The 27937-nt window shown below is 43.6% G+C and overlaps 1 protein-coding gene across 1 annotated transcript in view; it reads left to right on the top strand.

The window, feature by feature from the left end:
* The first annotated feature begins 416 nt into the window (after positions 1 to 416).
* Positions 417 to 27937, top strand: part of LOC139575813 (72 kDa type IV collagenase-like) — a 29774-nt gene continuing 2253 nt past the window's right edge. The window contains exons 1-12 of the mRNA XM_071401139.1: positions 417 to 797; positions 1242 to 1468; positions 2340 to 2488; positions 2954 to 3082; positions 3328 to 3501; positions 4288 to 4461; positions 9290 to 9463; positions 9744 to 9899; positions 10128 to 10254; positions 21047 to 21183; positions 25157 to 25316; positions 25711 to 25820. Coding sequence (XP_071257240.1) covers positions 642 to 797; positions 1242 to 1468; positions 2340 to 2488; positions 2954 to 3082; positions 3328 to 3501; positions 4288 to 4461; positions 9290 to 9463; positions 9744 to 9899; positions 10128 to 10254; positions 21047 to 21183; positions 25157 to 25316; positions 25711 to 25820 — 1873 coding nt within the window. The 5' untranslated portion in view covers positions 417 to 641. The remainder of the gene's footprint in view (positions 798 to 1241; positions 1469 to 2339; positions 2489 to 2953; positions 3083 to 3327; positions 3502 to 4287; positions 4462 to 9289; positions 9464 to 9743; positions 9900 to 10127; positions 10255 to 21046; positions 21184 to 25156; positions 25317 to 25710; positions 25821 to 27937) is intronic.

The following is a 27937-nucleotide window of genomic DNA, read 5'->3' as shown; positions in this document are numbered from 1 at the left end:
ATCGAATGTATGCGTCAAACTGTATGTGTAGACGGCTTGACAGAAATGGTAGCAGAAGTTGAATGTTGAACTTTTGTTGAATACATATCCATACTATTTTCCGCAATGGCCCTGTCGGTGTGATCGAAGCGTTACAAGACAACCCCTGTAGTCCCGCGACCCATGGCCTCTGTTCATCGGTAGCCTAGAAAGGCGCGCTCTTTATGCTGAATTTTCCCTATCTGTTTGGTTTCATTGTCAATCTATCTACTATTTATGCTGGATTCGTGCCTTCATTGTACCCGCTTCAATGTATGCGCAAATACAACGAACAGGCCTAGCCTACAATGCAAAGAACACCGACCACAGAGGCCAGGAATTACGCAGTAAACTCGTAATTGGAACAGGTCTCCGGTTACATTTCTCCAACGTTCCCCGATTTGGGGAGACTGCGCAGTCTGTAGCCTACACTTCCCGTGGAAAGCAGCATACAAAATTGCATGTGTAAGCACAACTGAGTTAGCAGACCTGGGTTGCAGTGCAGAATGTCCCGTTGAGAAGAAGATAAAGCAACAGAAGAGGCAAGAGGACTACATCCAGACCAGAATCGTTCTGTTTTCTCCATCCCGATTACGTACACAGCGATTCTCCACCGGGGAAAGATGGGGTGCCAGACGGCATTTAGCACCCGACACCTTGTCCTCAAAGTGTTCTTGGTACAGTTACTCGCCTTTCTCCAGAAAACCTCTGCAGCCCCCTCGCCCATTATCAAGTTCCCAGGAGACGATAGTCCAAAAACAGACAAAGAAGTGGCTCTGGTAAGTGTTCCTTAAACAACTTTTCATAGTGGGGATGTAATGCGACTTTTGCTTCAAACTACTTTATCGGTTATTTTCAATAAATTCAGGAAGATAGAACTTAAATGCCATTCTACCATTTGTGAATTACTTTAAAATGACAAATCATTCATGAAACTCGTAATGTTTTGGCTTCAGACCTGATAGTTGGATACCCACTGGGCACACACTGGTTGAATCAACGTTGTTTCCACTCATTTCAATGAAATTACGTTGAACCAAGTGGAACAGACATTGAACTGACATCTGTGCCCAGTGGGGATGTTTCATTATGTAATGCACACAAATGTTCATGTATTCATTGATACAGGATGTCTACATAGATGAATGCACTATATAGAGTAGGAAGGCATCAGAATAGATCCTATATCAACTCATAGGCTTGTCTTTTATTCCCTTCTGCAGCACTATCTGAACAAGTTCTATGGCTGCCCACAAGACAGATGTAATCTCATGGTGCTGAAGGACACCCTGAAGAAGATGCAGAAGTTCTTCTCGCTGCAAGAGACGGGCGAGATCGACCCCAAGACAGTGGAGATCATGAAGAAGCCCCGCTGTGGAGTTCCTGATGTTGCCCAATACAACTTCTTCCACAGGAAACCCAAGTGGCAGCAAAACGCCATCACCTACAGGTCAGTGGTCAAAACATGTTCGTTGTGTAAATGTAAATGTAATGTAAATGTTTGGCCCAAATAGTGTTTTGGTATAGGGAGTTGTGCAATAGGCTTTGAACCCCATGTGCAATAGGGTTGTATTCCATATAACTTCATATGTTGCTGTGCAATGTGCTGACTGCTGAACTAAGGAAATGGCTAAGGAAATGACTCCTCCAGGCCCTGTAGTTTGTTTTGGGGAGATGAAAACCTCAACTATCTGCTGCCCACCAACCCAACCACAATCTGCTAACTCCAACATTCCTGTACAATGTGTGCTTGTTTGACCATTTTTATTTGAGGTTAAGAAGAGAGTAAATTTCTGTTGTTTACATCAGCCCTTTCTGTGTCCTCATGACCACTCAGACTCACTGTATGTACCATGGGAAAAACAAAGATGGGGAGAAGTTAACCAAAACAACAAGAGACAGAGCGTTATCCTGCTCATACAGACTCACATAGCAGGGGTTAGTTGCTGGACTCTCTCATGAAGCATTCTAAGCACATGAGTCATAGGCAAGGCCTGAAGACTGATGGACTTTATGTCCAGAAGGGGGGTTTAGGAAAGCTCTGATCTATTGCTTTTGTCCTGTAAATAGAAGAGAGATGGGTGTACAAGCTTTTGTCTTCTGCGTTTTGACATAGGTGAATCTCACGTTTGAGGGTTTTATATGCTGACATTGGTCCATCTTCTGCTTGTATTAGGTGTATTTCCTCAAGCATACCTAGTCAATCACACAGTAATATTCCATTATGTAAGATGTATCATGCAGCACATCTTCAGCCAGGGATGAGTTGTTTAATGAGTCTCCTCCTCAGTTTCTTCTCCTCTCTGTGTTCCACCTCTCAGGATTCTAGGCCACTCTCCTGACCTGGACGAGGAGACTATTGATGACGCCTTCTTAAGGGCCTTCAAAGTGTGGAGTGACGTCACCCCACTCAAGTTCACCCGCCTCATGGATGGAGAGGCTGACATCATGATTAACTTTGGCCGCAACGGTACGGTATTACAGAACAGTTTTGACTTTTATATTCTGCTGAATGTACTGTATGAAACGTCAGCAATGCCGGATGATGAGTAGCCTAGTTAAACCAGACTTAATTCTGCTCTCATCTTCGTTCAGACTGGTGTAGCCAAGCTACTCATCACCCGGTTATTGCGTGAAAGGGCGGAAATGGCTGGGAACTAGATTAGATGATGGGTGCTCAGTGCTGCTAATCGTATAGTATAGTACCGTAGGCCTGCCTATGTGTGAGTTACTAGTTGCTCAAGCCCAGAATGACATGTTTTCATTACATGTCTTCATGGCACCATCCCATACGTGATCTACACTGTTGAAGTCTAACACTAGCTACTTCAGAAACAGTTTTATTCTGAGTTGAATCCATCCAGTAAGGCTGTAATTGTATACTGATCGTTGCCTTGAGTCCTTTTGTTTTAACCCTTGTTATGTGAATCCACAGAGCATGGTGATGGCTACCCCTTCGATGGTAAAGATGGTCTGCTGGCTCATGCCTTTGCTCCTGGACCAGGCACCGGGGGAGACTCCCACTTTGATGACGACGAGCAGTGGACCCTGGGAGAAGGACAAGGTACTGGAGACTGTACTGTCTGAGTTGTAAATAAAGTCTGTAAATACGAGTTCATCCTGATCTAATATATAAACCTACTTGTTTTTACTTATCACCTATTTATTCATGGTCATACATGCCACGTTTTTAGAGCAATTTGCCGTTAACATTTCACCAAATAAATGTAGATAGCTGAACCACAGTATCTGATACAGCTCTGTTGATTGAGCTCTTTTGATCATCACCCCCCCCCCCCCCCTCCACAGTTGTGAAGGTGAAGTTTGGTAATGCAGAGGGGGAGTTCTGTAAGTTCCCCTTCATGTTTATGGGGAAGGAGTACAACAGCTGTACCAATCAGGGCCGTGATGATGGATTCCTCTGGTGCTCCACCACATACAACTTTGACGACGACGGCAAATACGGTTTCTGTCCCCATGAGTGTGAGTAGGAGCCAGCATGGCTGTGTTTTTCTCTTTCCTCTAAAGAGTTCCTGTGAATGTATTGTGCAAAAGAGTTTTAGTATGCATTTTGATATCTACATGGAGTGTATAAAGTTAAGAGTGTTGCATTCAGCAGTCTCAAGGAACGTCTATTGTTGTTTTAGCTATAGTTTCTGACGAGGAGTTGGCCAGGAGTTACTCCAGATGAGAGGTTTGTGATTAGTTAGAAGAAGCTGTGTTGCTGTTGGACTGGGACCAAGTGGGTGGGAGTACATTCTGGGAAACTAGTGTTGTTGTCTGGGTCATAAAATACTCCCACTTCTCTGTGTTGCTGGGCCAGATTCATGAAGCTTTTCATCAATCCTTTTGTCTGTCTGTTTGTGCTGCTGTCCATGGTACTGACATTAGGGTATAGACTCACCATAAATGAGCGCCAAAACATATAGGCTTACAGTCGACTCATATGAGACCAACAGTCTTATGAAACTTCCTAACTGGTTATCCTTTGATCTTGAGAAAATGGCGTACTCAGTGAAGTCTTGTGAAACATTTCTCTTGTTGATAGTTTTATAGACTGTTGATATACTGTAGCAATAAACATTTTATTCTGGACAGAGTGGATGTGTAACACCCTGACAAAGAATGATTTTGCGGTTCAGTTAGTTTAAGATTGAATCTGTGAAATCACTCAAACTCAGGCTCAATGTAACTGCCATGGCATTTTATTAAATGATGGAAACCTACTGTAAACTGTATAGATAATTCCTTCAACTTCCTGTGTTACAGTGCTGTTCACCCTGGGTGGAAACGCAGACGGAGCTCCCTGTAAGTTCCCCTTCACTTTCCAAGGGGAGAACTATGACGGTTGCACCACTCAGGGGCGTGACGACGGCTACCGCTGGTGTGCTACGACTGAGAACTATGACAATGACAAGTCCTACGGGTTCTGCCCTGAAACAGGTGGGTTCCCAGTTCATACTGCCCAAGTCCAAAGGTGTCTCTCCTTCCCTATAGCATACAAGCCTCATCAGCTGTGTTAACCCAAACAGCTATGGGCACTGATGCATCCAACAGACCTAACTGTTGCATGGAAACCTTAATCTGAGGATTATATTGAAATATGTGTGTGCTTTCGATTGTACTTGAGCCAGGTTGTGTGTGTGTGTGTGTGCTAGCGTGTGTTAGTGGTGCGCGGGTCAGCTGTTTCTTCACCCGCTCACTATTGCTATTAACCCATCCGCAACCGCCCGACTATATGTGATAGAGAAAATCTGAGGCCCTCACCCAACCCTAACCCTCACCCTAACCCTAACCCTAACCCTAACCCTAACCCTAACCCTAACCCTAACCCTAACCCTAACCCTAACCCTAACCCTAACCCTAACCCTAACCCTCACCCTAACCCTCACCCCCAACCCTCACCCAACCCTCACCCAACCCTAACCCTCATCCAACCCTCACCCAACCCTAACCCTCACCCAACCCAAACCCCAACCCTCACCCAACCCTCACCTAACCCTCACCCAACCCTCACCCAACCCTCACCAAACCCTAACCCAACCCTCACCCAACCCTAACCCTAACCCTCACCCAACCCTAACCCTAACCCTAACCCTAACCCTAACCCTAACCCTAACCCTAACCCTAACCCTAACCCTAACCCTAACCCTAACCCTCACCCTACCCCTCACCCAACCCAACCCTCACCCAACCCTAACCCTGACCCTCACCCAACCCTAACCCTCACCCAACCCTCACCCAACCCTAACCCAACCCTCACCCTAACCCTAACCCTCACCCAACCCTCACCCAACCCTCACCCAACCCTAACCCTCACCCAACCTTAACCCTCACCCAACCCTAACCCTCACCTAACCCTAACCCTCACCCAACCCTAACGCAACCCTAACCCTCACCCAACCATAACCCTCACCCAACCCTAACCCTAACCCGTGAATGTAGAAAATGTGCTGTAGGCTACAGTCGAAGACGGCAGAAAAAAAAATTGACAGGGGGAACAGGATATTTTTTTTGCCTGATTTAGATATGTGTCTGCTTATAATTTATGACATTTTGGTGAGCTATTTGCTAGCCAACTTGTCTATAATTAGATACATGTAGCTGTCATTATACAGTGCAGACATTTTGTTACGTTACAGCCTTATTCTAAAAAAAATAATAATGATGATGCGAAAACAGGTTTTTAGAATTTTGTGCAAATGTATTAAAAATACGTATCTGAAATACCTTATTTACATACACTACCATTCAAAAGTTTGGGGTCACTTAGAAATGCCCTTGTTTTCCATGAAAACATACATGAAATGAGTTGCAAAATGAATAGGAAATATAGTCAAGACGTTGACAAGGTTATAAATAATGATTTTTAATTGAAATAATAATTGTGTCCTTCAAACATTGCTTACGTCAAAGAATCCTCCGTTTGCAGCAATTACAGCCTTGCAGACCTTTGGCATTCTAGTTGTCAATTTGTTGAGGTAATCTGAAGAGAATTCACCCCATGCTTCCTGAAGCACCTCCCACAAGTTGGATTGGCTTGATGGACACTTCTTACGGTCAAGCTGCTCCCACAACAGCTCAATAGGGTTGAGTTCCGGCGACTGTGCTGGACACTCCATTATAGACAGAATACCAGCTGACTGCTTCTTCCCTAAATAGTTCTTGCATAGTTTGGAGCTGTGCTTTGGGTCATTGTCCTGTTGTAGGAGGAAATTGGCTCCAATTAAGAGCCGTCCACAGGGTATGGCATGGCGTTGCAAAATGATTAACCTTCCTTCTTCAAGATCCCTTTTACCCTGTACAAATCTCCCACTTTACCACCACCAAAGCACCCCCAGACCATCACATTGCCTCCACCAATGCTTGACAGATGGCGTCAAGCACTCCTCCAGCATCTTTTCATTTTTTCTGCATCTCACGAATGTTCTTCTTTGTGATCCGAACACATCAAACTTAGATTTGTCTGTCCATAACACTTTTTTCTAAATCTTCCTCTGTCCAGTGTCTGTGTTCTTTTGCCCATCTTAATCGTTTCTTTTTATTGGCCAGTCTGAGATATGTTTTTTTCTTTGTTACTCGGAGTTGCCTCTTCACTGTTGACGTTGAGACTGGTGTTTTGCAGGTACTATTTAATAAAGCTGCCAGTTGAGGACTTGTGAGGCGTCTGTTTCTCAAACTAGACACTCTAATGTACTTGTCCTCTTGCTCAGTTGTGCACCGGGGCCTCCCTCTCCTCTTTGTATTCTGGTTAGAGCCAGTTTGCGCTGTTCTGTGAAGGGAGTAGTACACAGCGTTGTATGAGATCTTCAGTTTCTTGGCAGTTTCTGAATAGCCTTCATTTCTCAGAACAAGAATAGACTGACGAGTTTCAGAAGGTCTTTGTTTCTGGCCATTTTGAGCCTGTAATCGAACCCACAAATGCTTGGGGGTAAAACAGTTTTTACCCCCAAGCCATAAGATTCCTGAACAGGTAATCAAATGGCTACCTGGACTATTTGCATTGTGTGCCCCCTCCCCAACCCCTCTTTTACGCTACTGCTACTCTCTGTTTATCATATATGCATAGTCACTTTAACCATATCTACATGTACATACTACCTCAATCAGCCCGACTAACCGGTGCCTGTATGTAGCCTCGCTACTGTATATAGCCTCGCTACTGTATATAACCTCGCTACTGTATATAGCCTCGCTACTGTTATAACCTCGCTACTGTATATAACCTCGCTACTGTATATAACCTCGCTACTGTATATAGCCTCGCTACTGTATATAACCTTGCTACTGTATATAACCTCGCTACTGTATATAACCTCGCTACTGTATATAGCCTCGCTACTGTAATTTTTCACTGTCTTATTACTGTTGTTTTATTTCTTTAACTACCTATTGTTCACCTACTACCTTTTTTGCACTGTTGGTTAGAGCCTGTAAGTAAGCACTTTCACTATAAGGTCTACTACACCTGTTGTAAACCTGACAAATAAACTTTGATTTGATTTAATGCTCCAGATACTCAACTAGTCTAAAGAAGGCCAGTTTTATTGCTTCTTTAATCAGAACGACAGTTTTCAGCTGTGCTAACATAATTACAAAAGGGTTTTCTAATGATCAGTTAGCCTTTTAAAATGATAAACTTGGATTAGCTAGTTTCCAGCTACAATAGTCATTTACAACATTAACAATGTCTACACTGTATTTCTGATCAATTTGATGCTATTTTAATCGACAAAAAATGTGCTTTTCTATCAAAAACAAGGACATTTCTAAGTGACCCCAAACTTTTGAACGGTCGTGTAAGTATTCAGACCCTTTGCTATGAGACTTGAAATTGAGCTCAGGTGCATCCTGTTTCAATTGACCATCCTTGAGATGTTTCTACAACTTTATTGGAGTCTACCTGTGGTAAATTCAGTTGATTGGACATTATTTGGAAAGGCACACACCTGTCTATATAACGTCCCACAGTTGACAGTGCATGTCAGAGCAAAAACCAAGCCAAGAGGTAAAAGGAATTGCAAGAAATGCTTAATTCTGCAGGAGTTATTTTTAAGGCTATGTGAGAGGTTATAGACCTACAGTCAGTGTCCAGATTTCAGTTTCCATTAACCAATCTTAACAGTAGGCTACAGTTGCCTTGACATGCCATAGGCCTATTTGAAGTCCCGTCTTGTGGCTGTGGAATTTGTGTACCACCTCACAACCATCAAACATAACATAGCCGCTACTGCTAATCCTCTTTTACCACTTCTACAGATATATTCTGAACATTACTTTTCTGGCCCTCCTATAACATTACTTTTCTCCCTCCTATTTGTTTTCAATTCTCCTTTCGCAGCTTTTGTCTTATTGAATTCAACTTCGACAATGTCCTTTATTGTCTCTGTGTATTGACGTGAACTTTTTCTGCCCATTCCCAAAAGCATTATTTGGCTTTCTGCCCATTCCCAAAAGCATTATTTGGTGATTGGCGGTGTAGGCTATTTGGCACACGTACAGTTAAGCCCTGAAGCTTAGGCTTATGCACTAATACCAGATAGCCTAAAATAATGAAAGAAAAACCTCAATGTAACCTCCTCCCGGGACTGCGGGTTATGAGTCAACCTGCGCATCATTAGCATGGGTGCTTGCATTTATTAGTCAAGGTGTGCTGTGCTGATGCCTCCATGTATTGGTGTAGGAGAATGTCATAATGTTCCAGACCTATGGTTTCCAATCTTGCAGCAGCTAGTCTCCTGAATGACTGTAAAAGTATTTTACTGAGTGGCTGCTGGCGGGGGTTATTTCCATTGTGTCAGTGGGTTTGGGGGAGAGTCGGGAGAGTGAGAGAGCGGGATATGGGGAGAGAAAGAGAGGCAGAAAGGGGGGGGGGGGGGGTTAAGGCTGAGGTTTTCATCTGGTTCTAATTGGTTGGGAATGCTGGCGTGCAGTGTAGTCTTGTGTGTAAGAAGCACTGAATAAGAAACAGGCTGCTTAAAAAACTACACAGGCCCAGTACTGTGCTGTACCAACCCAGATCCCAGATATAATATTATCATGCAGCAAAAGAAAAGCCACTTTTTGGAGAGTGGTATTTGGTTTTGTTTTGGATATACTGTAGATGAAAAATACATCTGATGTCAATGTCATTACATTCATGGTAGTTTCTCAAGCAAATCCATTTAGCAATTCAACCCAAATCAAATTGATAACTTTTAGCACTACCTCATCGGCACATTAAGAAAAGTCCATTTGGTCCTGAAATATGTATTTTTGTTCACCCATGCAGCCATGTCCACCGTTGGAGGAAACTCGGAGGGTTCCCCCTGTGTGTTCCCCTTCACGTTCCTTGGAGACACTTATGACAGTTGCACCGCTTCTGGACGTAGCGACGGCAAGATGTGGTGCGCCTCCACCAAGAGCTACGACGATGACCGCAAGTGGGGCTTCTGTCCTGATCAAGGTAAATATGTAATCGATGACCTTTGACATTATGCTTGTTTGTAGGTGGTTTTAGCAGTTTAGTGGACAATGACAATTCATGTTTATTTATTTGAATCATTTGTATTATTATTCAGTTTTATTCATTCATGTATTTAGTCATTGTCTATGCAGAATGAAGGGAAAGTGGCCAACAGGAATTTCCCAACATGGAAACTATTCTCATTCACCTGAATATAACTTGACTTGTTATGCTTTGAATATGTGTTGCTGTATCTCTCACTCCTATTGGTGTTGTCCAGGCTACAGTCTGTTCCTGGTTGCGGCCCATGAGTTTGGCCATGCCCTGGGCTTGGAGCACTCCCAGGACCCTGGCGCTCTGATGGCCCCCATGTACACCTTCACCAAGAACTTTAGACTGTCCAACGACGACATCAAGGGCATCCAGGAGCTCTATGGTCAGTTTGAAATTCTTATGTACTGCTTATGGGTTATGTATGGGTTATGAATGTGTTATGAAGTCATTATGTAGGTACCTTTAAAATAACGTGTAACCACGACTTCACCCGCCGTTCATAACCAGAGTGCTTTGGTGAATGATCAGGTAACGAATGTATTTCTCCTGTTGAAGGATATCAATCTCATCTACTCAATGCTCACCATGTTGCCTCTCCTTTTCCTCTCAGGTGCTGGTACAGACAAGCCCGTGCCTCCCACCCAGGGCCCAGTCACTCCTATGGACATCTGTAATGAACCTGTGGTGTTTGATGCTGTGGCCCAGATCAGAGGAGAGACCTTCTTCTTCAAGGACAGGTAAATTATTTACTGGGGATTCTACAGTATTACTTCTGATCGCCAATGGTTAGAGCAACATTTGACTTGTAGGTAATCCACTTTTGTTTGGTCTTCTCAAAAAGCATGTTGCCAATCTGACCACTGATCTGTCTACAGGAAACAGGCAGAAAGAACATATAACCTGAAGACTCTTATTTTAGACTCTGTGGTTAGAGTCATTGGAGCAGACCAGTCCACAAGTTAGACCTCACAACCCACAACTAAATCATTTCACCACAAACAATGGGTAGTTTAATAGGGGGCTTTGTTTGGTCTCAGAATGCATTATTTTCTCTTGGCAATCAGGTGTTTTGTTTGAATGAAGGGGGTGGTGTTATCTCTGTTTGTCTGAGCTCTAATGCTTATTCCATGCTGTGATAAGTTATGAAACAACTGGTAATAATAACCACTCTCACAATCCTGTATCAACTATGGTAAACCAAAATGTCTGCCTGTTATTAAGATTGTAAACCAGACCCTACTATACAGTACAGGGTACATACTTCAACTGAGATTGTCCTATGTAGTGTAGAAAAGGAGAAAAGGAATAGGCTTTCTGTATCTCTCCATCTTACATTATCTGTTGTGGTTCATTCTCAGCTTTCCATGACTCAGTGTACTTTCCCTCTGAAACATGAACTCTTCACCACAACAGATTAATCCTGTCTGGGACAAATTATGTTAGGAACACTTTCAACCCAAACAATAAGCTATTGCATGCAATCCAAATGACAAAATTGTGACTGAAAAGCAGGTTTAGATTAGGATTCATTGGACATTTATATGTTCCTTCTCAGACTTTGCCTGCCACATCTTTTAGCCTTCAAAGTTTTAAGGTGAGCTTTACTATATATCTGTCATTGCTGAGTTGGAACGGTGTCCAAAGCAAACAAGTAGACTTTTTGGACTCAAAAGACTGCAGTCATTCAGGCTGCCTGGCTTTGCCCCCTGCCCACCCTGAGTCTGGGGCTGGAGGGAAACCACCCTCAAATCATGCTTACAAATCCTGCTTTAGTTCATAGAATCCTGCTTTAGTTCATAGAATCCTGCTTTAGTTCATAGAATCCTGCTTTAGTTAAGCGTTAAGTCTTCACTCGCTGTGGTTCACCATGCATTAACGCTGTTCAGGGAACAGGGACAAACATCATGCTGAAGGCTGTTCTGTGGACTATAAACTACTGTATAAACAGTGTAGTGTTTGGTTGATGTGTCAACGTAATATTTGGTACGACGCCCTCTCACTCCACGGTAAGCACGGGGAGTTGGCTCAGGTCTCCTACCCGGCTTAGCCACACTCCGCGTGTGCCCCCCCCCCCCCCCCAATACATTTTTGGGTCTGACTCTCGGGCTTCCAACCGCGTCGCCGCGCTGCCTCCTCATACCAGCGCCTCTCTGCCTTCGCTGCCTCCAACTCTGCTTTGGGACGGCAATATTCCCCTGGCTGTGCCCAGGGTCCCTTGCCGTCCAGAATCTCCTCCCAAGTCCATGAGTCCTGTGTCTTCTGCCGCTGCTGCTGCTGTCCTTTACCACTCTGCTTGGTCCTTTGGTGGTGGGTGTTTCTGTAACGGCAGTCTATTTCGTCCTCCTCATCGGACGAGGAGAGGCGAGAAGGATCGGAGGACCAATGTGCAAAGTGGTAAGTTTCCATGATATTTAATATACACAAAAACAATACACGATACAAAATAACAAACGAACTAACCGTAACAGTCCCGTGTGGCACAAACACTGACACAGGAAAACAAACACCCACAAACCAAACGTGAAACCCCGGCTGCCTAAGTATGATCCTCAATCAGGGACAACGATTGACAGCTGCCTCTGATTGAGAATCATACCAGGCCGAACACAAAATCCCAACATAGAAAAACACACATAGACAACCCACCCCAACTCACGCCCTGACCATACTAAATAAATACAAAACAAGGGAAATAAGGTCAGGAACGTGACAAGTTAGTTTAGAAATGATTTGACTATGCCTGTAAATCATATCTTTGATTGGGTTAGTTTGGTTATTTTTTAGGTATATCATTTGTTGTCTACTGCTCAAACATCCTAGAGAATCCAAATCCACAAGATATCCAGCCACCATGATAAAAGCTGGCAGAATACCTATACAGTGATGTGTTGTGGACAAGACACTGGCCCTGGGGATTTCAGGAGAGATTCTCCATTTCCTCATCAGCAGGATCATTGTCTCATTCAAAATGCTTTGCGGTGTTCTAGTTCCAGATACCACATATACCATGATATCATTAACAATGACACATATTCAATGATAGCTATAATTATGGGGTGTATCTCTCAGATGGAGGGAAATGCCATTACGGAGGGAGTTACGGCTGTAGGATCTTCATTTGAGCCAGTTTGCTACAGTAGAGAAATAATCCTGAAGCAAAAGGAAACGTGAATAATTATTTGGATCATAATTAATGGACATTTTTTGTAGGGGTTGTACATTTTAAGTTCGTGCAAATCGAGTCTGAAATGTTAAAGTGGAAATTGCAAACATTAGAAGCCTCTTTAAAACTTGAATAAACTGCTGTGCAGGAAAATTCTCATCAACAAAAGAGTGATCAAATTAAGATCCGACATCTCTATGGAGGAGTTACAGTACCAAACCCATAGCTGCATGAGATCTGGACTCAGAGGGCCAGTTAGGCTGTATCTCAGGTTTCAGTGGTGGGATGACTTTGGTCCCTAGTTATTCATTGTTGGCTCTAGGTCACCAGATGGTTTAGCTATCAGAGCCATGGAGCAGAGGAGTGAGAAGAGATGGAACAGAGACAGCGAGAGTGAGGAGAGATTCAATATAGAGAGAAAGAGTGAGGAGAGATTCAATATAGAGAGAAAGAGTGAGGAGAGATTCAATATAGAGAGGAAGAGTGAGGAGAGATTCAATATAGAGAGAAAGAGAAAGAGTGAGGAGAGATTCAATATAGAGAGGAAGAGTGAGGAGAGATTCAATATAGAGAGAAAGAGAAAGAGTGAGGAGAGATTCAATATAGAAAGAAAAAGTGAGGAGAGATTAAATATAGAGAGAAAGAGTGAGGAGAGATTTAATATAGAGAGAAAGAGAAAGAGTGAGGAGAGATTCAATATAGAGAGAAAGAGAAAGAGTGAGGAGAGATTCAATATAGAGAGAAAGAGAAAGAGTGAGGAGAGATTTAATATAGAGAAAAAGAGGAAGAGTGAGGAGAGATTTAATATAGAGAGAAAGAGAAAGAGTGAGGAGAGATTCAATGTAGAGAGAAAGAGAAAGAGTGAGGAGAGATTCAATGTAGAGAGAAAGAGTGAGGAGAGATTCAATATAGAGAGAAAGAGTGAGGAGAGATTTAATATAGAGAGAAAGCGTGAGGAGAGATTTAATATAGAGAGAAAGAGTGAGGAGAGATTTAATATAGAGAGAAAGAGTGAGGAGAGATTCAATATAGAGAGAAAGAGTGAGGAAAGATTTAATATAGAGAGAAAGAGGAAGAGTGAGGAGAGATTTAATATAGAGAGAAAGAGTGAGGAGAGATTTAATATAGAGAGAAAGAGTGAGGGGAGATTTAATATAGAGAGAAAGAGTGAGGAGAGATTTAATATAGAGAGAAAGAGTGAGGGGAGATTCAATATAGAGAGAAAGAGTGAGGAGAGATTCAATATAGAGAGAAAGAGTGAGGAGAGATTCAATATAGAGAGAAAGAGAAAGAGTGAGGAGAGATTCAATGTAGAGAGAAAAAGTGAGGAGAGATTCAATATAGAGAGAAAGAGTGAGGAGACATTTAATATAGAGAGAAAGAGGAAGAGTGAGGAGAGATTCAATATAGAGAGAAAGAGTGAGGAGAGATTCAATATAGAGAGAAAGGGTGAGGAGAGATTTAATATAGAGAGAAAGAGTGAGGAGAGATTCAATATAGAGAGAAAGAGTGAGGAAAGATTTAATATAGAGAGAAAGAGGAAGAGTGAGGAGAGATTTAATATAGAGAGAAAGAGTGAGGAGAGATTTAATATAGAGAGAAAGAGTGAGGGGAGATTTAATATAGAGAGAAAGAGTGAGGAGAGATTTAATATAGAGAGAAAGAGTGAGGGGAGATTCAATATAGAGAGAAAGAGTGAGGAGAGATTCAATATAGAGAGAAAGAGTGAGGAGAGATTCAATATAGAGAGAAAGAGAAAGAGTGAGGAGAGATTCAATATAGAGAGAAAGAGAAAGAGTGAGGAGAGATTCAATGTAGAGAGAAAAAGTGAGGAGAGATTCAATATAGAGAGAAAGAGTGAGGAGACATTTAATATAGAGAGAAAGAGGAAGAGTGAGGAGAGATTCAATATAGAGAGAAAGAGTGAGGAGAGATTCAATATAGAGAGAAAGGGTGAGGAGAGATTCAATATAGAGAGAAAGAGTGAGGAGAGATTAAATATAGAGAGAAAGAGTGAGGAGAGATTCAATATAGAGAGAAAGAGTGAGGAGAGATTTAATATAGAGAGAAAGAGGAAGAGTGAGGAGAGATTCAATATAGAGAGAAAGAGTGAGGAGAGATTCAATATAGAGAGAAAGAGTGAGGAGAGATTCAATATAGAGAGAAAGAGTGAGGAGAGATTCAATATAGAGAGAAAGAGTGAGGAGAGATTCAATATAGAGAGAAAGAGTGAGGAGAGATTCAATATAGAGAGAAAGAGTGAGGAGAGATTTAATATAGAGAGAAAGAGGAAGAGTGAGGAGAGATTCAATATAGAGAGAAAGAGTGAGGAGAGATTCAATATAGAGAAAAAGAGTGAGGAGAGATTCAATATAGAGAGAAAGAGTGAGGAGAGATTTAATATAGAGAGAAAGAGGAAGAGTGAGGAGAGATTCAATATAGAGAGAAAGAGTGAGGAGAGATTAAATATAGAGAGAAAGAGTGAGGAGAGATTCAATATAGAGAGAAAGAGTGAGGAGAGATTTAATATAGAGAGAAAGAGGAAGAGTGAAGAGAGATTCAATATAGAGAGAAAGAGTGAGGAGAGATTTAATATAGAGAGAAAGAGGAAGAGTGAGGAGAGATTCAATATAGAGCGAAAGAGTGAGCAGAGATTCAATATAGAGAGAAAGAGTGAGGAGAGATTTAATATAGAGAGAAAGAGAAAGAGTGAGGAGAGATTCAATATAGAGAGAAAGAGTGAGGAGAGATTCAATATAGAGAGAAAGTGAGGAGAGATTCAATATAGAGACAAAGAGTGATGAGAGATGGAGACTCAAGTCAATAAACAAAGATTAGGATAGAGACTACTAAGGTTATTGGCGTTTCGTTTCCTCGGACAAAAAATAGTTTTCATGGAGCTGTCAACCAATGTCAAGGTTAATAAAAATAGCCTAGGGCCCATGAGGATATTCATTTCTGTGTGCATCCATTTTGTTTTGTTTTGTTCTGCTTCTCCCTATTTTTAGGCAGCAGTGAAAATACAGAGAGAGATAAATAGGGAAGTCACAGACTGGAGGGCAGTCACCAGTCTAGTGAGTCAGTGTAATGTCTGGAGTCTGGAGGGCTACTAGACTGGACACAGTGTGCATCAGTTTAAAAGTGTTGTCACCCAGCTAACACTTTTTGGAGAGCAGATCCCTCTGGTGAAGGTAGAATCCTCTCTCTAATCTCTCTGGTGAAGGTAGAATCCTCTCTCTAATCTCTCTGGTGAAGGTAGAATCCTCTCTCTAATCTCGCTGGTGTAGGTAGAATCCTCTCTCTAATCTCTCTGGTGTCGGTAGAATTCTCTCTCTGATCTCTCTGGTGTAGGTAGAATCCTCTCTCTAATCTCTCTGGTGTAGGTAGAATCCTCTCTCTAATCTCTCTGGTGTAGGTAGAATCCTCTCTCTAATCTCTCTGGTGTAGGTAGAATCCTCTCTCTAATCTCTCTGGTGTAGGTAGAATCCTCTCTCTAATCTCTCTGGTGTAGGTAGAATCCTCTCTCTAATCTCTCTGGTGTAGGTAGAATCCTCTCTCTAATCTCTCTGGTGTAGGTAGAATCCTCTCTCTAATCTCTCTGGTGTAGGTAGAATCCTCTCTCTAATCTCTCGGGTGTAGGTAGAATCCTCTCTCTAATCTCTCTGGTGTAGGTAGAATCCTCTCTCTAATCTCTCTGGTGAAGGTAGAATCCTCTCTCTAATCTCTCTGGTGTAGGTAGAATCCTCTCTCTAATCTCTCTGGTGAAGGTAGAATCCTCTCTCTAATCTCTCTGGTGAAGGTAGAATCCTCTCTCTAATCTCTCTGGTGAAGGTAGAATCCTCTCTAATCTCTCTGGTGAAGGTAGAATCCTCTCTCTAATCTCTCTGGTGAAGGTAGAATCATCTCTCTAATATCTCTGGTGTAGGTAGAATCCTCTCTCTAATCTCTCTGGTGTAGGTAGAATCCTCTCTCTAATCTCTCTGGTGTAGGTAGAATCCTCTCTCTAATCTCTCTGGTGTGGGTAGAATCCCCTCTCTAATCTCTCTGGTGTAGGTAGAATCCTCTCTAATCTCTCTGGTGTAGGTAGAATCCTCTCTCTAATCTCTCTGGTGTAGGTAGAATCCTCTCTCTAATCTCTCTGGTGAAGGTAGAATCCTCTCTAATCTCTCTGGTGTAGGTAGAATCCTCTCTCTAATCTCTCTGGTGTAGGTAGAATCCTCTCTCTAATCTCTCTGGTGTAGGTAGAATCCTCTCTCTAATCTCTCTGGTGTAGGTAGAATCCTCTCTCTAATCTCTCTGGTGTAGGTAGAATCCTCTCTCTAATCTCTCTGGTGTAGGTAGAATCCTCTCTCTAATCTCTCTGGTGTAGGTAGAATCCTCTCTCTAATCTCTCTGGTGAAGGTAGAATCCTCTCTCTAATCTCTCTGGTGTAGGTAGAATCCTCTCTCTAATCTCTCTGGTGAAGGTAGAATCCTCTCTCTAATCTCTCTGGTGAAGGTAGAATCCTCTCTCTAATCTCTCTGGTGAAGGTAGAATCCTCTCTAATCTCTCTGGTGAAGGTAGAATCCTCTCTCTAATCTCTCTGGTGAAGGTAGAATCCTCTCTCTAATCTCTCTGGTGTAGGTAGAATCCTCTCTCTAATCTCTCTGGTGTAGGTAGAATCCTCTCTCTAATCTCTCTGGTGTAGGTAGAATCCTCTCTAATCTCTCTGGTGTAGGTAGAATCCTCTCTCTAATCTCTCTGGTGTAGGTAGAATCCTCTCTCTAATCTCTCTGGTGTAGGTAGAATCCTCTCTCTAATCTCTCTGGTGTAGGTATAATCCTCTCTCTAATCTCTCTGGTGTAGGTAGAATCCTCTCTAATCTCTCTAGTGTAGGTAGAATCCTCTCTCTAATCTCTCTGGTGTAGGTAGAATCCTCTCTCTAATCTCTCTGGTGTAGGTAGAATCCTCTCTCTAATCTCTCTGGTGTAGGTAGAATCCTCTCTCTAATCTCTCTGGTGTGGGTAGAATCCTCTCTAATCTCTCTGGTGTAGGTAGAATCCTCTCTAATCTCTCTGGTGTAGGTAGAATCCTCTCTCTAATCTCTCTGGTGTAGGTAGAATCCTCTCTCTAATCTCTCTGGTGTGGGTAGAATCCTCTCTCTAATCTCTCTGGTGTAGGTAGAATCCTCTCTCTAATCTCTCTGGTGTAGGTAGAATCCTCTCTCTAATCTCTCTGGTGTAGGTAGAATCCTCTCTCTAATCTCTCCTGTCTCAGCATGGTGATGGAAAGCAGATCTGGACATGAAGGATGAGTAAGACATGCTGGTGGTCTAACTTCACTGTGTGCTCAGCACCTTGTTTACAGTCAATGTCTCAGCACAGGGCTGAGTGGGAAGTCTGCAGAATAATCCACTTAACTGAACCCACGCACACTGTCACTGTTCACTGGCCTAGTGATTGTTTTATTGAAAGTTTATTTAACTAGGCAAGTCAGTTAAGAACAAATTCTTATTTACAATGACGGCCTACGCCGGCCAAACCCAGACGACGCTGGGCCCAATCACGGCCGGTTTTGCCGGTGATGAGGTGGATCTGTATGGGATTCAGACACTGAACACAGACAGCCCTGCTAGCTAGGTTTCTCCAACCTCTCTGGCTGCATCTTATGCAGGAAGTGTATTACATATGCATCCAGAATGTGACAAGAATGAGTGAAATGATGTAATCTCTGTGACCCAGGTATATGATTTCCTGTAATCTCACAATCAGAGGTGGACATGGATTGTCTTCCTGTCTGATTTAGGGTCAGGTTGGCTTGTTTTGTGGGACTAATTAAACATACCTCTACCTTGAATAGATTGCTATAGCAGATCATCATATGACTACTTTGTCCATATCTGCATAGCATTTTATAACCATTAACAGGCTTTATCTATCTGAGAAATATCTGGCTCTTTGAAAAATAGGTCAATGGAAAAGACTTGGGGAGCTGCTGCTGCTGTTGTTGCTCATGCAGCTGCCTGTTGGAAATCTGGGCAAGATGGGTCTTGTTCCCTTGGCTTCGATAAACCCCAGTCCTAACAAGAACCAGATGCTGAATGAATCAGGCTATTGTGGCTTCGCTGCCTGGGCTGCTGAAACTCTCCCTCTCACTTACTGCCCCTCTCTCTCTTTCCCTATTACTTTCCCCTCTCACATCTCTTACTGCCCTTCACTTTCCCCTCTCCCCTCTCTCTTTCCCCCTTCCCTCCTCTCCTCTCTCTTTCCCCTCTTTCCCCTCTCTCTTTCCCCCTTCCCTCCTCTCCCCTCTCTTTCCCTCTTTCCCCTCTCCCCTCTCTCTTTCCCCCTTCCCTCCTCTCCTCTCTCTTTCCCCTCTCCCCTCTCTCTTTCCCTCCTCTCTCCTCTCTCCTTGCCTCTTTCCTTCTCCCCTTTCTCACTGCTTCTCTCCCGTCTCCCCTCCCCCTTCCCCCCTCTCCTCTCTTCCCTACTGCCCTCTACTCTCCCTTCACCTGACCCCCCCCTTTCTCCCCCTCTCTCCTCTCCTCTCTGCCCCCTCTTACATTTATTTTATTTATTTATTTATTTCACCTTTATTTAACCAGGTAGGCAAATTGAGAACACGTTCTCATTTACAATTGCGACCTGGCCAAGATAAAGCAAAGCAGTTCGACACATACAACAACACATAGTTACACATGGAGTAAAACAAACATACAGTCAATAATACAGTGAAAAATAAGTCTATATACAATGTGAGCAAGTGAGGTGAGATAAGGGAGGTGAAGGCAAACAAAATATATATATAAATAAATAAAAATATAAAAAGGCCATGGTGGCGAAGTAAATACAATATAGCAAGTAAAAAAATAAAATAAAAAACACTGGAATGGTTGGTTTGCAGTGGAAGAAAGTGTAAAGTAGAGATAGAAATAATGGGGTGCAAAGGAGCAAAATAAATAAATAAATACAGTAGGTAAAGAGGTAGTTGTTTGGGCTAAATTATAGATGGGCTATGTACAGGTGCAGTAATCTATGAGCTGCTCTGACAGCTGGTGCTTAAAGCTACTGAGGGAGATAAGTGTTTCCAGTTTCAGAGATTTTTGTAGTTCATTCCAGTCATTGGCAGCAGAGAACTGGAAGGAGAGGCGGCCAAAGGAAGAATTGGTTTTGGGGGTGACCAGAGAGATATACCTGCTGGAGCGCGTGCTACAGGTAGGTGCTGCTATGGTGACCAGCGAGCTGAGATAAGGGGGGACTTTACCTAGCAGGGTCTTGTAGATGACCTGGAGCCAGTGGGTTTGGCGACGAGTATGAAGCGAGGGCCAGCCAACGAGAGTGTACAGGTCGCAGTGGTGGGTAGTATATGGGGCTTTGGTGACAAAACGGATGGCACTGTGATAGACTGCATCCAATTTATTGAGTAGGGTTTTGGAGGCTATTTTGTAAATGACATCACCTAAGTCGAGGATTGGTAGGATGGTCAGTTTTACAAGGGTATGTTTGGCAGCATGAGTGAAGGATGCTTTGTTGCGGAATAGGAAGCCAATTCTAGATTTAACTTTGGATTGGAGATGTTTGATGTGAGTCTGGAAGGAGAGTTTACAGTCTAACCAGACACCTAGGTATTTGTAGTTGTCCACATATTCTAAGTCAGAGCCGTCCAGAGTAGTGATGTTGGACAGGCGGGCAGGTGCAGGCAGCGATCGGTTGAAGAGCATGCATTTAGTTTTACTTGTATTTAAGAGCAATTGGAGGCCACGGAAGGAGAGTTGTATGGCATTGAAGCTCGCCTGGAGGGTTGTTAACACAGTGTCAAAAGAAGGGCCAGAAGTATACAGAATAGTGTTGTCTGCGTAGAGGTGGATCAGAGAATCACCAGCAGCAAGAGCGACATCATTGATATATACAGGGAAGAGAGTCGGTCCAAGAATTGAACCCTGTGGCACCCCCATAGAGACTGCCAGAGGCCCGGACAACAGACCCTCCGATTTGACACACTGAACTCGACCAGAGAAGTAGTTGGTGAACCAGGCGAGGCAATCATTAGAGAAACCAAGGCTGTCGAGTCTGCCGATGAGGATGTGGTGATTGACAGAGTCAAAAGCCTTGGCCAGGTCAATGAATACGGCTGCACAGTATTGTTTCCTATCGATGGCGGTTAAGATATCGTTTATGACCTTGAGCGTGGCTGAGGTGCACCCATGACCAGCTCTGAAACCAGATTGCATAGCGGAGAAGGTATGGTGGGATTCGAAATGGTCGGTAATCTGTTTGTTGACTTGGCTTTCGAAGACCTTAGAAAGGCAGGGTAGGATAGATATACAGGATATAGGATAGACATGATTTGAACCAGTAGGTAACTCCTCTCTCTGCTCTCTCTATCAGGTTCATATTCAGGTCAACCAACTTCCGGGGCAAGCCTTCAGGTCCCATGCTGGTAGCCACCTACTGGCATGAGCTCCCTGTCACCATCGACGCTGCCTATGAGAACCCACTGGAGGAGAAGACTGTGTTCTTTGCAGGTAATGTATGTATGGGAGACTGAGTTGTGTCATCCACCGTTGAGATACAGTGCATTGGGAAAGTATTCAGACCCCTTGACTTTTTCCACATTTTGTAATGTTACAGCTTTATTCTAAAATTGTATTTTTTTTTAAACACACAATATCCCATAATGACAAAGCGAAAACAGGTTTTTAGATTTTGGGGGGGAATTTATAAAAAATAAAAAACTGAAAAACCTTATTTACATAAGGATTCAGACCCTTTCTATGCGACTCGAAATGAAGCTTAGGTGCATCCTGTTTATATTGATTATCCTTGAGATGTTTCTACAACTTGATTGGAGTCCACCTGTAGTAAATTCAATTGATTGAAAAACATGAGCTGGCGCACACCCAGAAACATTGTTTTGTGTGGACGAACGGCGAATAAACTATAAAAATAAAGAGAGTCGCACACTCCATATATAAACTCCCAGTCATTTATTGGGTAAATCACCAACGTTTCGGCATCACTGTGCCGTTTCGGACATGATTTGGAAAGGCACAAACCTGTCTATATAAGGTCCCACAGTGGACAGTGCATGTCAGAGCAAAAACCAAGCCATGATGTCGAAGGAATTGTCCATAGAGCTCCATGACAGGATTGTGGCGAGGCACAGATCTGGGGAAGGGTACCAAAAAAATTCTGCAACATTGCAAGTCCCCAAGAACACAGTGGCCTCCATCATTCTTAAATGGAAGAAGTTTGGAACCACCAAGACTTTTCCTAGAGCTGGCCGCCTGGCCAAACTGAGCAATCGGTGGAGAAGGGCCTTGGTCAGGGAGGTGACCAGAGCTCTAGAGTTCCTCTGTGGAGATGGGAGAACCTTCCAGAAGGACAACCATCTCTGCAGCACTCCACCAATCAGGCCTTTATGGTAGAGTGGCCAGACGGAAGCCACTCCTCAGTAAAAGCCACATGATACCCCGCTTGGAGTTTGCCAAAAGGCACCTAAAGACTCTCAGACCATGAGAAACAAGATTCTCTGGTCTGATGAAACCAAGACTGAACTCTTTGGCCTGAATGCCAAGCGTCACGTCTGGAGGAAACCTGGCACCATCCCTACGGTGAAGCATGGTGGTGGCAGCATCATGCTGTGAGGATGTTTTTCAGCGGCAGGAACTGGGAGACTAGTCAGGATCGAGTCAAAGATGAACGGAGCAAAGTACAGAGAGATCCTTGATGAAAACCTGCCCCAGAGTGCTCAGGACCTCAGACTGGGGCGAAGGTTCCCCTTCAAACAGGACAACGACCCTTAGCACACAGCCAAGACAACACAGATGTGGCTTCAGGACAGTATCTGAATGTCCCCTTTTTGCTTTGTCATTATGGAGTATTGTGTGTAGATTGTTGAGGGAAAAACACAATTTAATCAATTTTAGAATAAGGCTGTAACGTAACAAAATGTGAAAAAGTCAAGAGGTCTGAATACTTTCCGAATGCACTGTACATACATACATACATACATTACATACATACATACATACATACATACATACATACATACATACATAATAAGGTTGAATATTTTTCCGGTATTTTACAAATGTTCCATCCCGAGAATAAATCACTTTTCTCCCGGGTAACCTGGTAATTCCTGTTAAAACCGGAAGTGTCATTGAAAAGCATCATAAAGAATATAAATATGTCTGGATTTGATTAGAGCTTTGATCAGCATGAAGATTAAAACCTGATGCTACCTGAGCCTGACGAGCCATATAATAAATACATTTAATGAACCCGAACCCAAAAACGGCCAAATAATTGTGCCGTTATCCAATAAATTCCCATTAGTTGTAGCTAGCTATATGCTCTCTTTGGTAGATAAATGAAACTATCTCCCGTAGGCTAATCTTTTTGAGTGTGAACTGTATTACTGTACTGTATTGTATTATACTGTATTATATGGACCGGAATTACGCACATCATTCAAACCATGATAAAGCGGAATAGAACATGCAATTCTGAAGCAGCACATGTGGCCTACAAAGTTAAAGTATAGCCTAGAAATGTGATTCTAATTTTGGGATTTGTATAATTAGTAGGCTGACGCTTCATTCCTTCCTCGCTTTCAACAGTTAAATGAAATAAGTTTTGATGTCCCCTATCTTCATCATTCTAATGACATCCTTGAGTAATATAGGACCAGAATTAGATGCAGAAGGCTTTCACTTCTCTTCATGAAGATTGAATGGTTATGGGTCTGAATAAATAACTGCTATAACCTACCGCCATCGTGAGTTCACTCTTCTTTCAAACTACCTGTGAGTTCTATTGGCTGCTGTATTTAACATTCAGCAAAAAAAGAGCTTGCGTCCCTCTTCGATTAGTCTACTGGTATAATTGTCTATTGTCCAGCAAGCTATTCTAGTCTAGCTTTTCCTGCATGGGACTCCATTTCCTGCATGGGACTCTGTTTTTTAAGGAGACCAGGGGAGCAGAGGTGCTAGCATATTGCGCAAGAGACAGAGGCTATAAGTTATAAGCTTATTATGCATAACCCATCATTAATTAGCTAAATATAAGATTAATACCTCATTGAATGTATTACCTGATAGAGGTAGGCAAGGACATCTATATATAGGGCTGTATATCAATCTAGAACAGGATGATCTATTTTGAATGGAGTTGATGGAGAGAGAGAAAGACTGCGCGTGCACTGATTTTAAAGCAACGATATTCGAGTGACAGGCTGTTTTAAAACTCTGCAGCTGCAGCTGCAATACAAAATATGTTCTATCTTTACAGTTAAAAAACAAGGTGACCCCTGAAAGCCAGATGGAGATGGGTAAATTTGAGGTGCATTCAGTCTTTATATTACTGAGCATCGACTATGCTGTAGCAAATGTAGGCCTCCCTGTCACAAGAAAAAAAGTGACCATGATGAGATGATAGGTCTACATGCACTGTGAACTGCGCTCCATACTGAGATGGGCTGTCTGTCCCCACCCTGAGATGGGCTGTCTGTCCCCACCCTGAGATGGGCTGTCTGTCCCCACCCTGAGCGTTGATTCACCATTCAGAGGCCGTAGAATAGCCAGATTAAGAAATTGCAAATCATTTAACAATTCCATTTCACGCCATGCTGTTCATATAAATAATATATTATAATTTACAGGTTTCTCACAGTTACTGTATTTATCCCGGGAAAGGGGAGTAGTAAATCTCGGTAACCGGTTTCCCGCCATTCAACCCTAATACATACAGTTTTTTTTTGTATGTATGGGAGAGTATGTAGATTAGTTGTCATTCACTGTTGATACCCAGGAGAACAATCCAGGAATACACGCTTGCATATATGCAGTTCATTGTTGTGCTTATTGACTTGATCAGAAAAACACACAATGACATTTTCATGGCGTTTTCCTCTCTCTATCACCGTTAAACGGCTGTGACAATTTCCAGTAAATAACATCCTATTTCTAAGAAGTTCACCGTTAGGAGAATCATAAGTGTGTCTTTTAGTATTTCAGTCAAGTATACTGCTAGTGTGTGGTTTGGACATTTTGGACATTAGTACTGTAAGTAGTTATTAGTGGTTTATAATACATGCCATGCATTGTAGTAGCATGCCATTCTCCTTTAGACAACTCCATCTCCTATAAGACCATGAAATCAGAGCTCTTCCAAAACATAGTGTCTCTATTTAAGAAGATTAATGCTTGGCCTTGTAGAACAGAACCATTTATTTTCCATCCAGCCCTTCAATTGTAAAGCTATGAGTCACATTTCCTCAATCATTTATCCAGTCCTCCCTAACCACAAGATATGATCAAATGTTAGCCTGGCCCCAGATCTGTTTGTGCTGTCTTGCCAACTCCTATGATCATTGTCTCTCTGTGGCTAGTGAAAAGATAACAGTTTAGAGAAACTCTATCCTCACAAACCCTTCCCTGGGAGCATCTTGACCTGTGCTCATTTGCCATCTCTCCCCTCCTCTCTCTCATATAGGCAATGAGATGTGGATCTTCAATGCAGACCAGATAGAGAAAGGCTACCCCAAGAGAATCTCCTCTATAGGCCTGCCCACAGACCTGAAAGGCATTGACGCAGCCTTCTCCTTTGGAAAGAGCCAGAAGACCTACCTGTTCGCTGGAGACAAGTTCTGGAGGTGAGTCACCACAATACAACCCCTACCAAAGCCTGTGTCTGATCCACTCAGGATTGTAACGATGACGTCGCTATAGAATTAGAATTACTTTAAAGTCTAATTCTATAGACGTCACTGTGTGTTGATGTGTTGGTGTGCTGCTGTGCTGAGCCATGTCTGCTTTTAATTAGAGACCTTAGCTTCCACTGGACTGTTAAAACAGCTCACTCTGCTCTTACCTAATACAGGGATAATGTAAGATACTGTTGCTGTATGTACTTAACTCTTGCATGACTGCTGTGATTTGTCAACCAAAACGGCCCAATCTTCTCGTACCTAACAGACTAACATAGTATCATGTACTCATGACTAAACATTGATATCATGGCCTCTGTGTGTTAATGTGCCCCTACAGGTACAATGAAGCCAAGAAGAAGATGGACCCTGGCTTCCCCAAGCTCATCGCTGACTCCTGGAATGGAATCCCAGACGGCATTGACTCTGCCTTTAGTCTGAATGGCATCGGTAAGCATACTACAATACAATACTGTATAATAGATACTTTATTGAACATCGCTTAGAGTGACATCACCACACACACAGAGCAGGGGGATAGAGGGAGAGAGAGGAGAGAGAGAGAGAGAGAGAGGGGGGGGGTAGAGAGGGGGAGAGAGGGATATAGAGAGAGATACCCACTGGACACAGTTGTCAATTCAACGTCTATTCCACTTTGGTTCAATGTAATTTCATTGAACTGACGTGGAAACAATGTTGCTTCAACCAGTGTGTGCCCAGTGGGATATCTACTGAAGAGAGAAATAGAGAGAGAGATGTCAACTGGAAGAGAGAGAGGTAGCTGGGGCCTGTGTGAACATGGAGGGAGCACTGCTTCCTGCTTCAGTCTGAGCTGTACTGACACACCACTGGCTGCAGGCTTACATTCCTGGCAGTTAGAACCCAACCTGACCCAGCCAGTCCTCTCATTATGAACTGGCACCTGTCCTTAAAGCTGGAATCCTTAGTGGTGAAACTGCCACGTCTGTTTAGAAATTACAACAACAAAGACGTTACTTAAAACAACCAAAACTGTTTTATTCCCTCTGACATCATTGTACATCATTGCACGCCCGATAGGCAGGAGGAGAGAGAGCAAGGAGAGGGAGCAGATGCAGGAGGAGAGAGAGCAGACGCAGGAGGAGAGAGAGTAGAGGGAGGAGGAGAGAGTAAGGAGGGAGAGTAGAGGCAGGAGGAGAGAGTAAGGAGAGAGAGTAGAGGCAGGAGGAGAGAGTAAGGAGGGAGAGTAGAGGCAGGAGGAGAGAGTAAGGAGAGAGAGTAGAGGCAGGAGGAGAGAGTAGAGGCAAGAGGAGAGAGTAAGGAGAGAGAGTAGAGGCAGGAGGAGAGAGTAGAGGCAGGAGGAGAGAGTAAGGAGAGAGAGTAGAGGCAGGAGGAGAGAGTAAGGAGGGAGAGTAGAGGCAGGAGGAGAGAGTAAGGCGGGAGAGTAGAGGCAGGAGGAGAGAGTTAGGAGAGAGTAGAGGCAGGAGGAGAGAGTAGAGGCAGGAGGAGAGAGTAAGGAGAGAGAGTAGAGGCAGGAGGAGAGAGTAAGGAGGGAGAGTAGAGGCAGGAGGAGAGAGTAAGGAGGGAGAGTAGAGGCAGGAGGAGAGAGTAAGGAGAGAGAGTAGAGGCAGGAGGAGAGAGTAAGGAGGGAGAGTAGAGGCAGGAGGAGAGAGTAAGGAGAGAGAGTAGAGGCAGGAGGAGAGAGTAGAGGCAAGAGGAGAGAGTAAGGAGAGAGAGTAGAGGCAGGAGGAGAGAGTAGAGGCAGGAGGAGAGAGTAAGGCGGGAGAGTAGAGGCAGGAGGAGAGAGTAAGGAGAGAGTAGAGGCAGGAGGAGAGAGTAGAGGCAGGAGGAGAGAGTAAGGAGGGAGAGTAGAGGCAGGAGGAGAGAGCAAGGAGAGAGAGTAGAGGCAGGAGGAGAGAGAGTAGAGGCAGGAGGAGAGAATAAGGAGAGAGAGTAGAGGCAGGAGGAGAGAGTAAGGAGTGAGAGTAGAGGCAGGAGGAGAGAGTAAGGAGGGAGAGTAGAGGCAGGAGGAGAGAGTAAGGAGAGAGAGTAGAGGCAGGAGGAGAGAGTAAGGAGGGAGAGTAGAGGCAGGAGGAGAGAGTAAGGAGAGAGAGTAGAGGCAGGAGGAGAGAGTAGAGGCAAGAGGAGAGAGTAAGGAGAGAGAGTAGAGGCAGGAGGAGAGAGTAGAGGCAGGAGGAGAGAGTAAGGAGAGAGAGTAGAGGCAGGAGGAGAGAGTAAGGAGGGAGAGTAGAGGCAGGAGGAGAGAGCAAGGAGAGAGAGTAGAGGCAGGAGGAGAGAGTAAGGAGGGAGAGTAGAGGCAGGAGGAGAGAGCAAGGAGAGAGTAGAGGCAGGAGGAGAGAGAGTAGAGGCAGGAGGGAGAGTAGAGGCAGGAGGAGAGAGCAAGGAGAGAGTAGAGGCAGGAGGAGAGAGAGTAGAGGCAGGAGGAGAGAATAAGGAGAGAGAGTAGAGGCAGGAGGAGAGAGTAAGGAGCGAGAGTAGAGGCAGGAGGAGAGAGTAAGGAGGGAGAGTAGAGGCAGGAGGAGAGAGTAAGGAGAGAGAGTAGAGGCAGGAGGAGAGAGTAAGGAGGG

This window comes from Salvelinus alpinus, chromosome 5 (assembly GCF_045679555.1).
Source record: "Salvelinus alpinus chromosome 5, SLU_Salpinus.1, whole genome shotgun sequence".
Taxonomy (NCBI): domain Eukaryota; kingdom Metazoa; phylum Chordata; class Actinopteri; order Salmoniformes; family Salmonidae; genus Salvelinus; species Salvelinus alpinus.
Note: the sequence above shows the minus strand (reverse complement) of the source record. Positions and strands in the feature narration are given on the sequence as shown.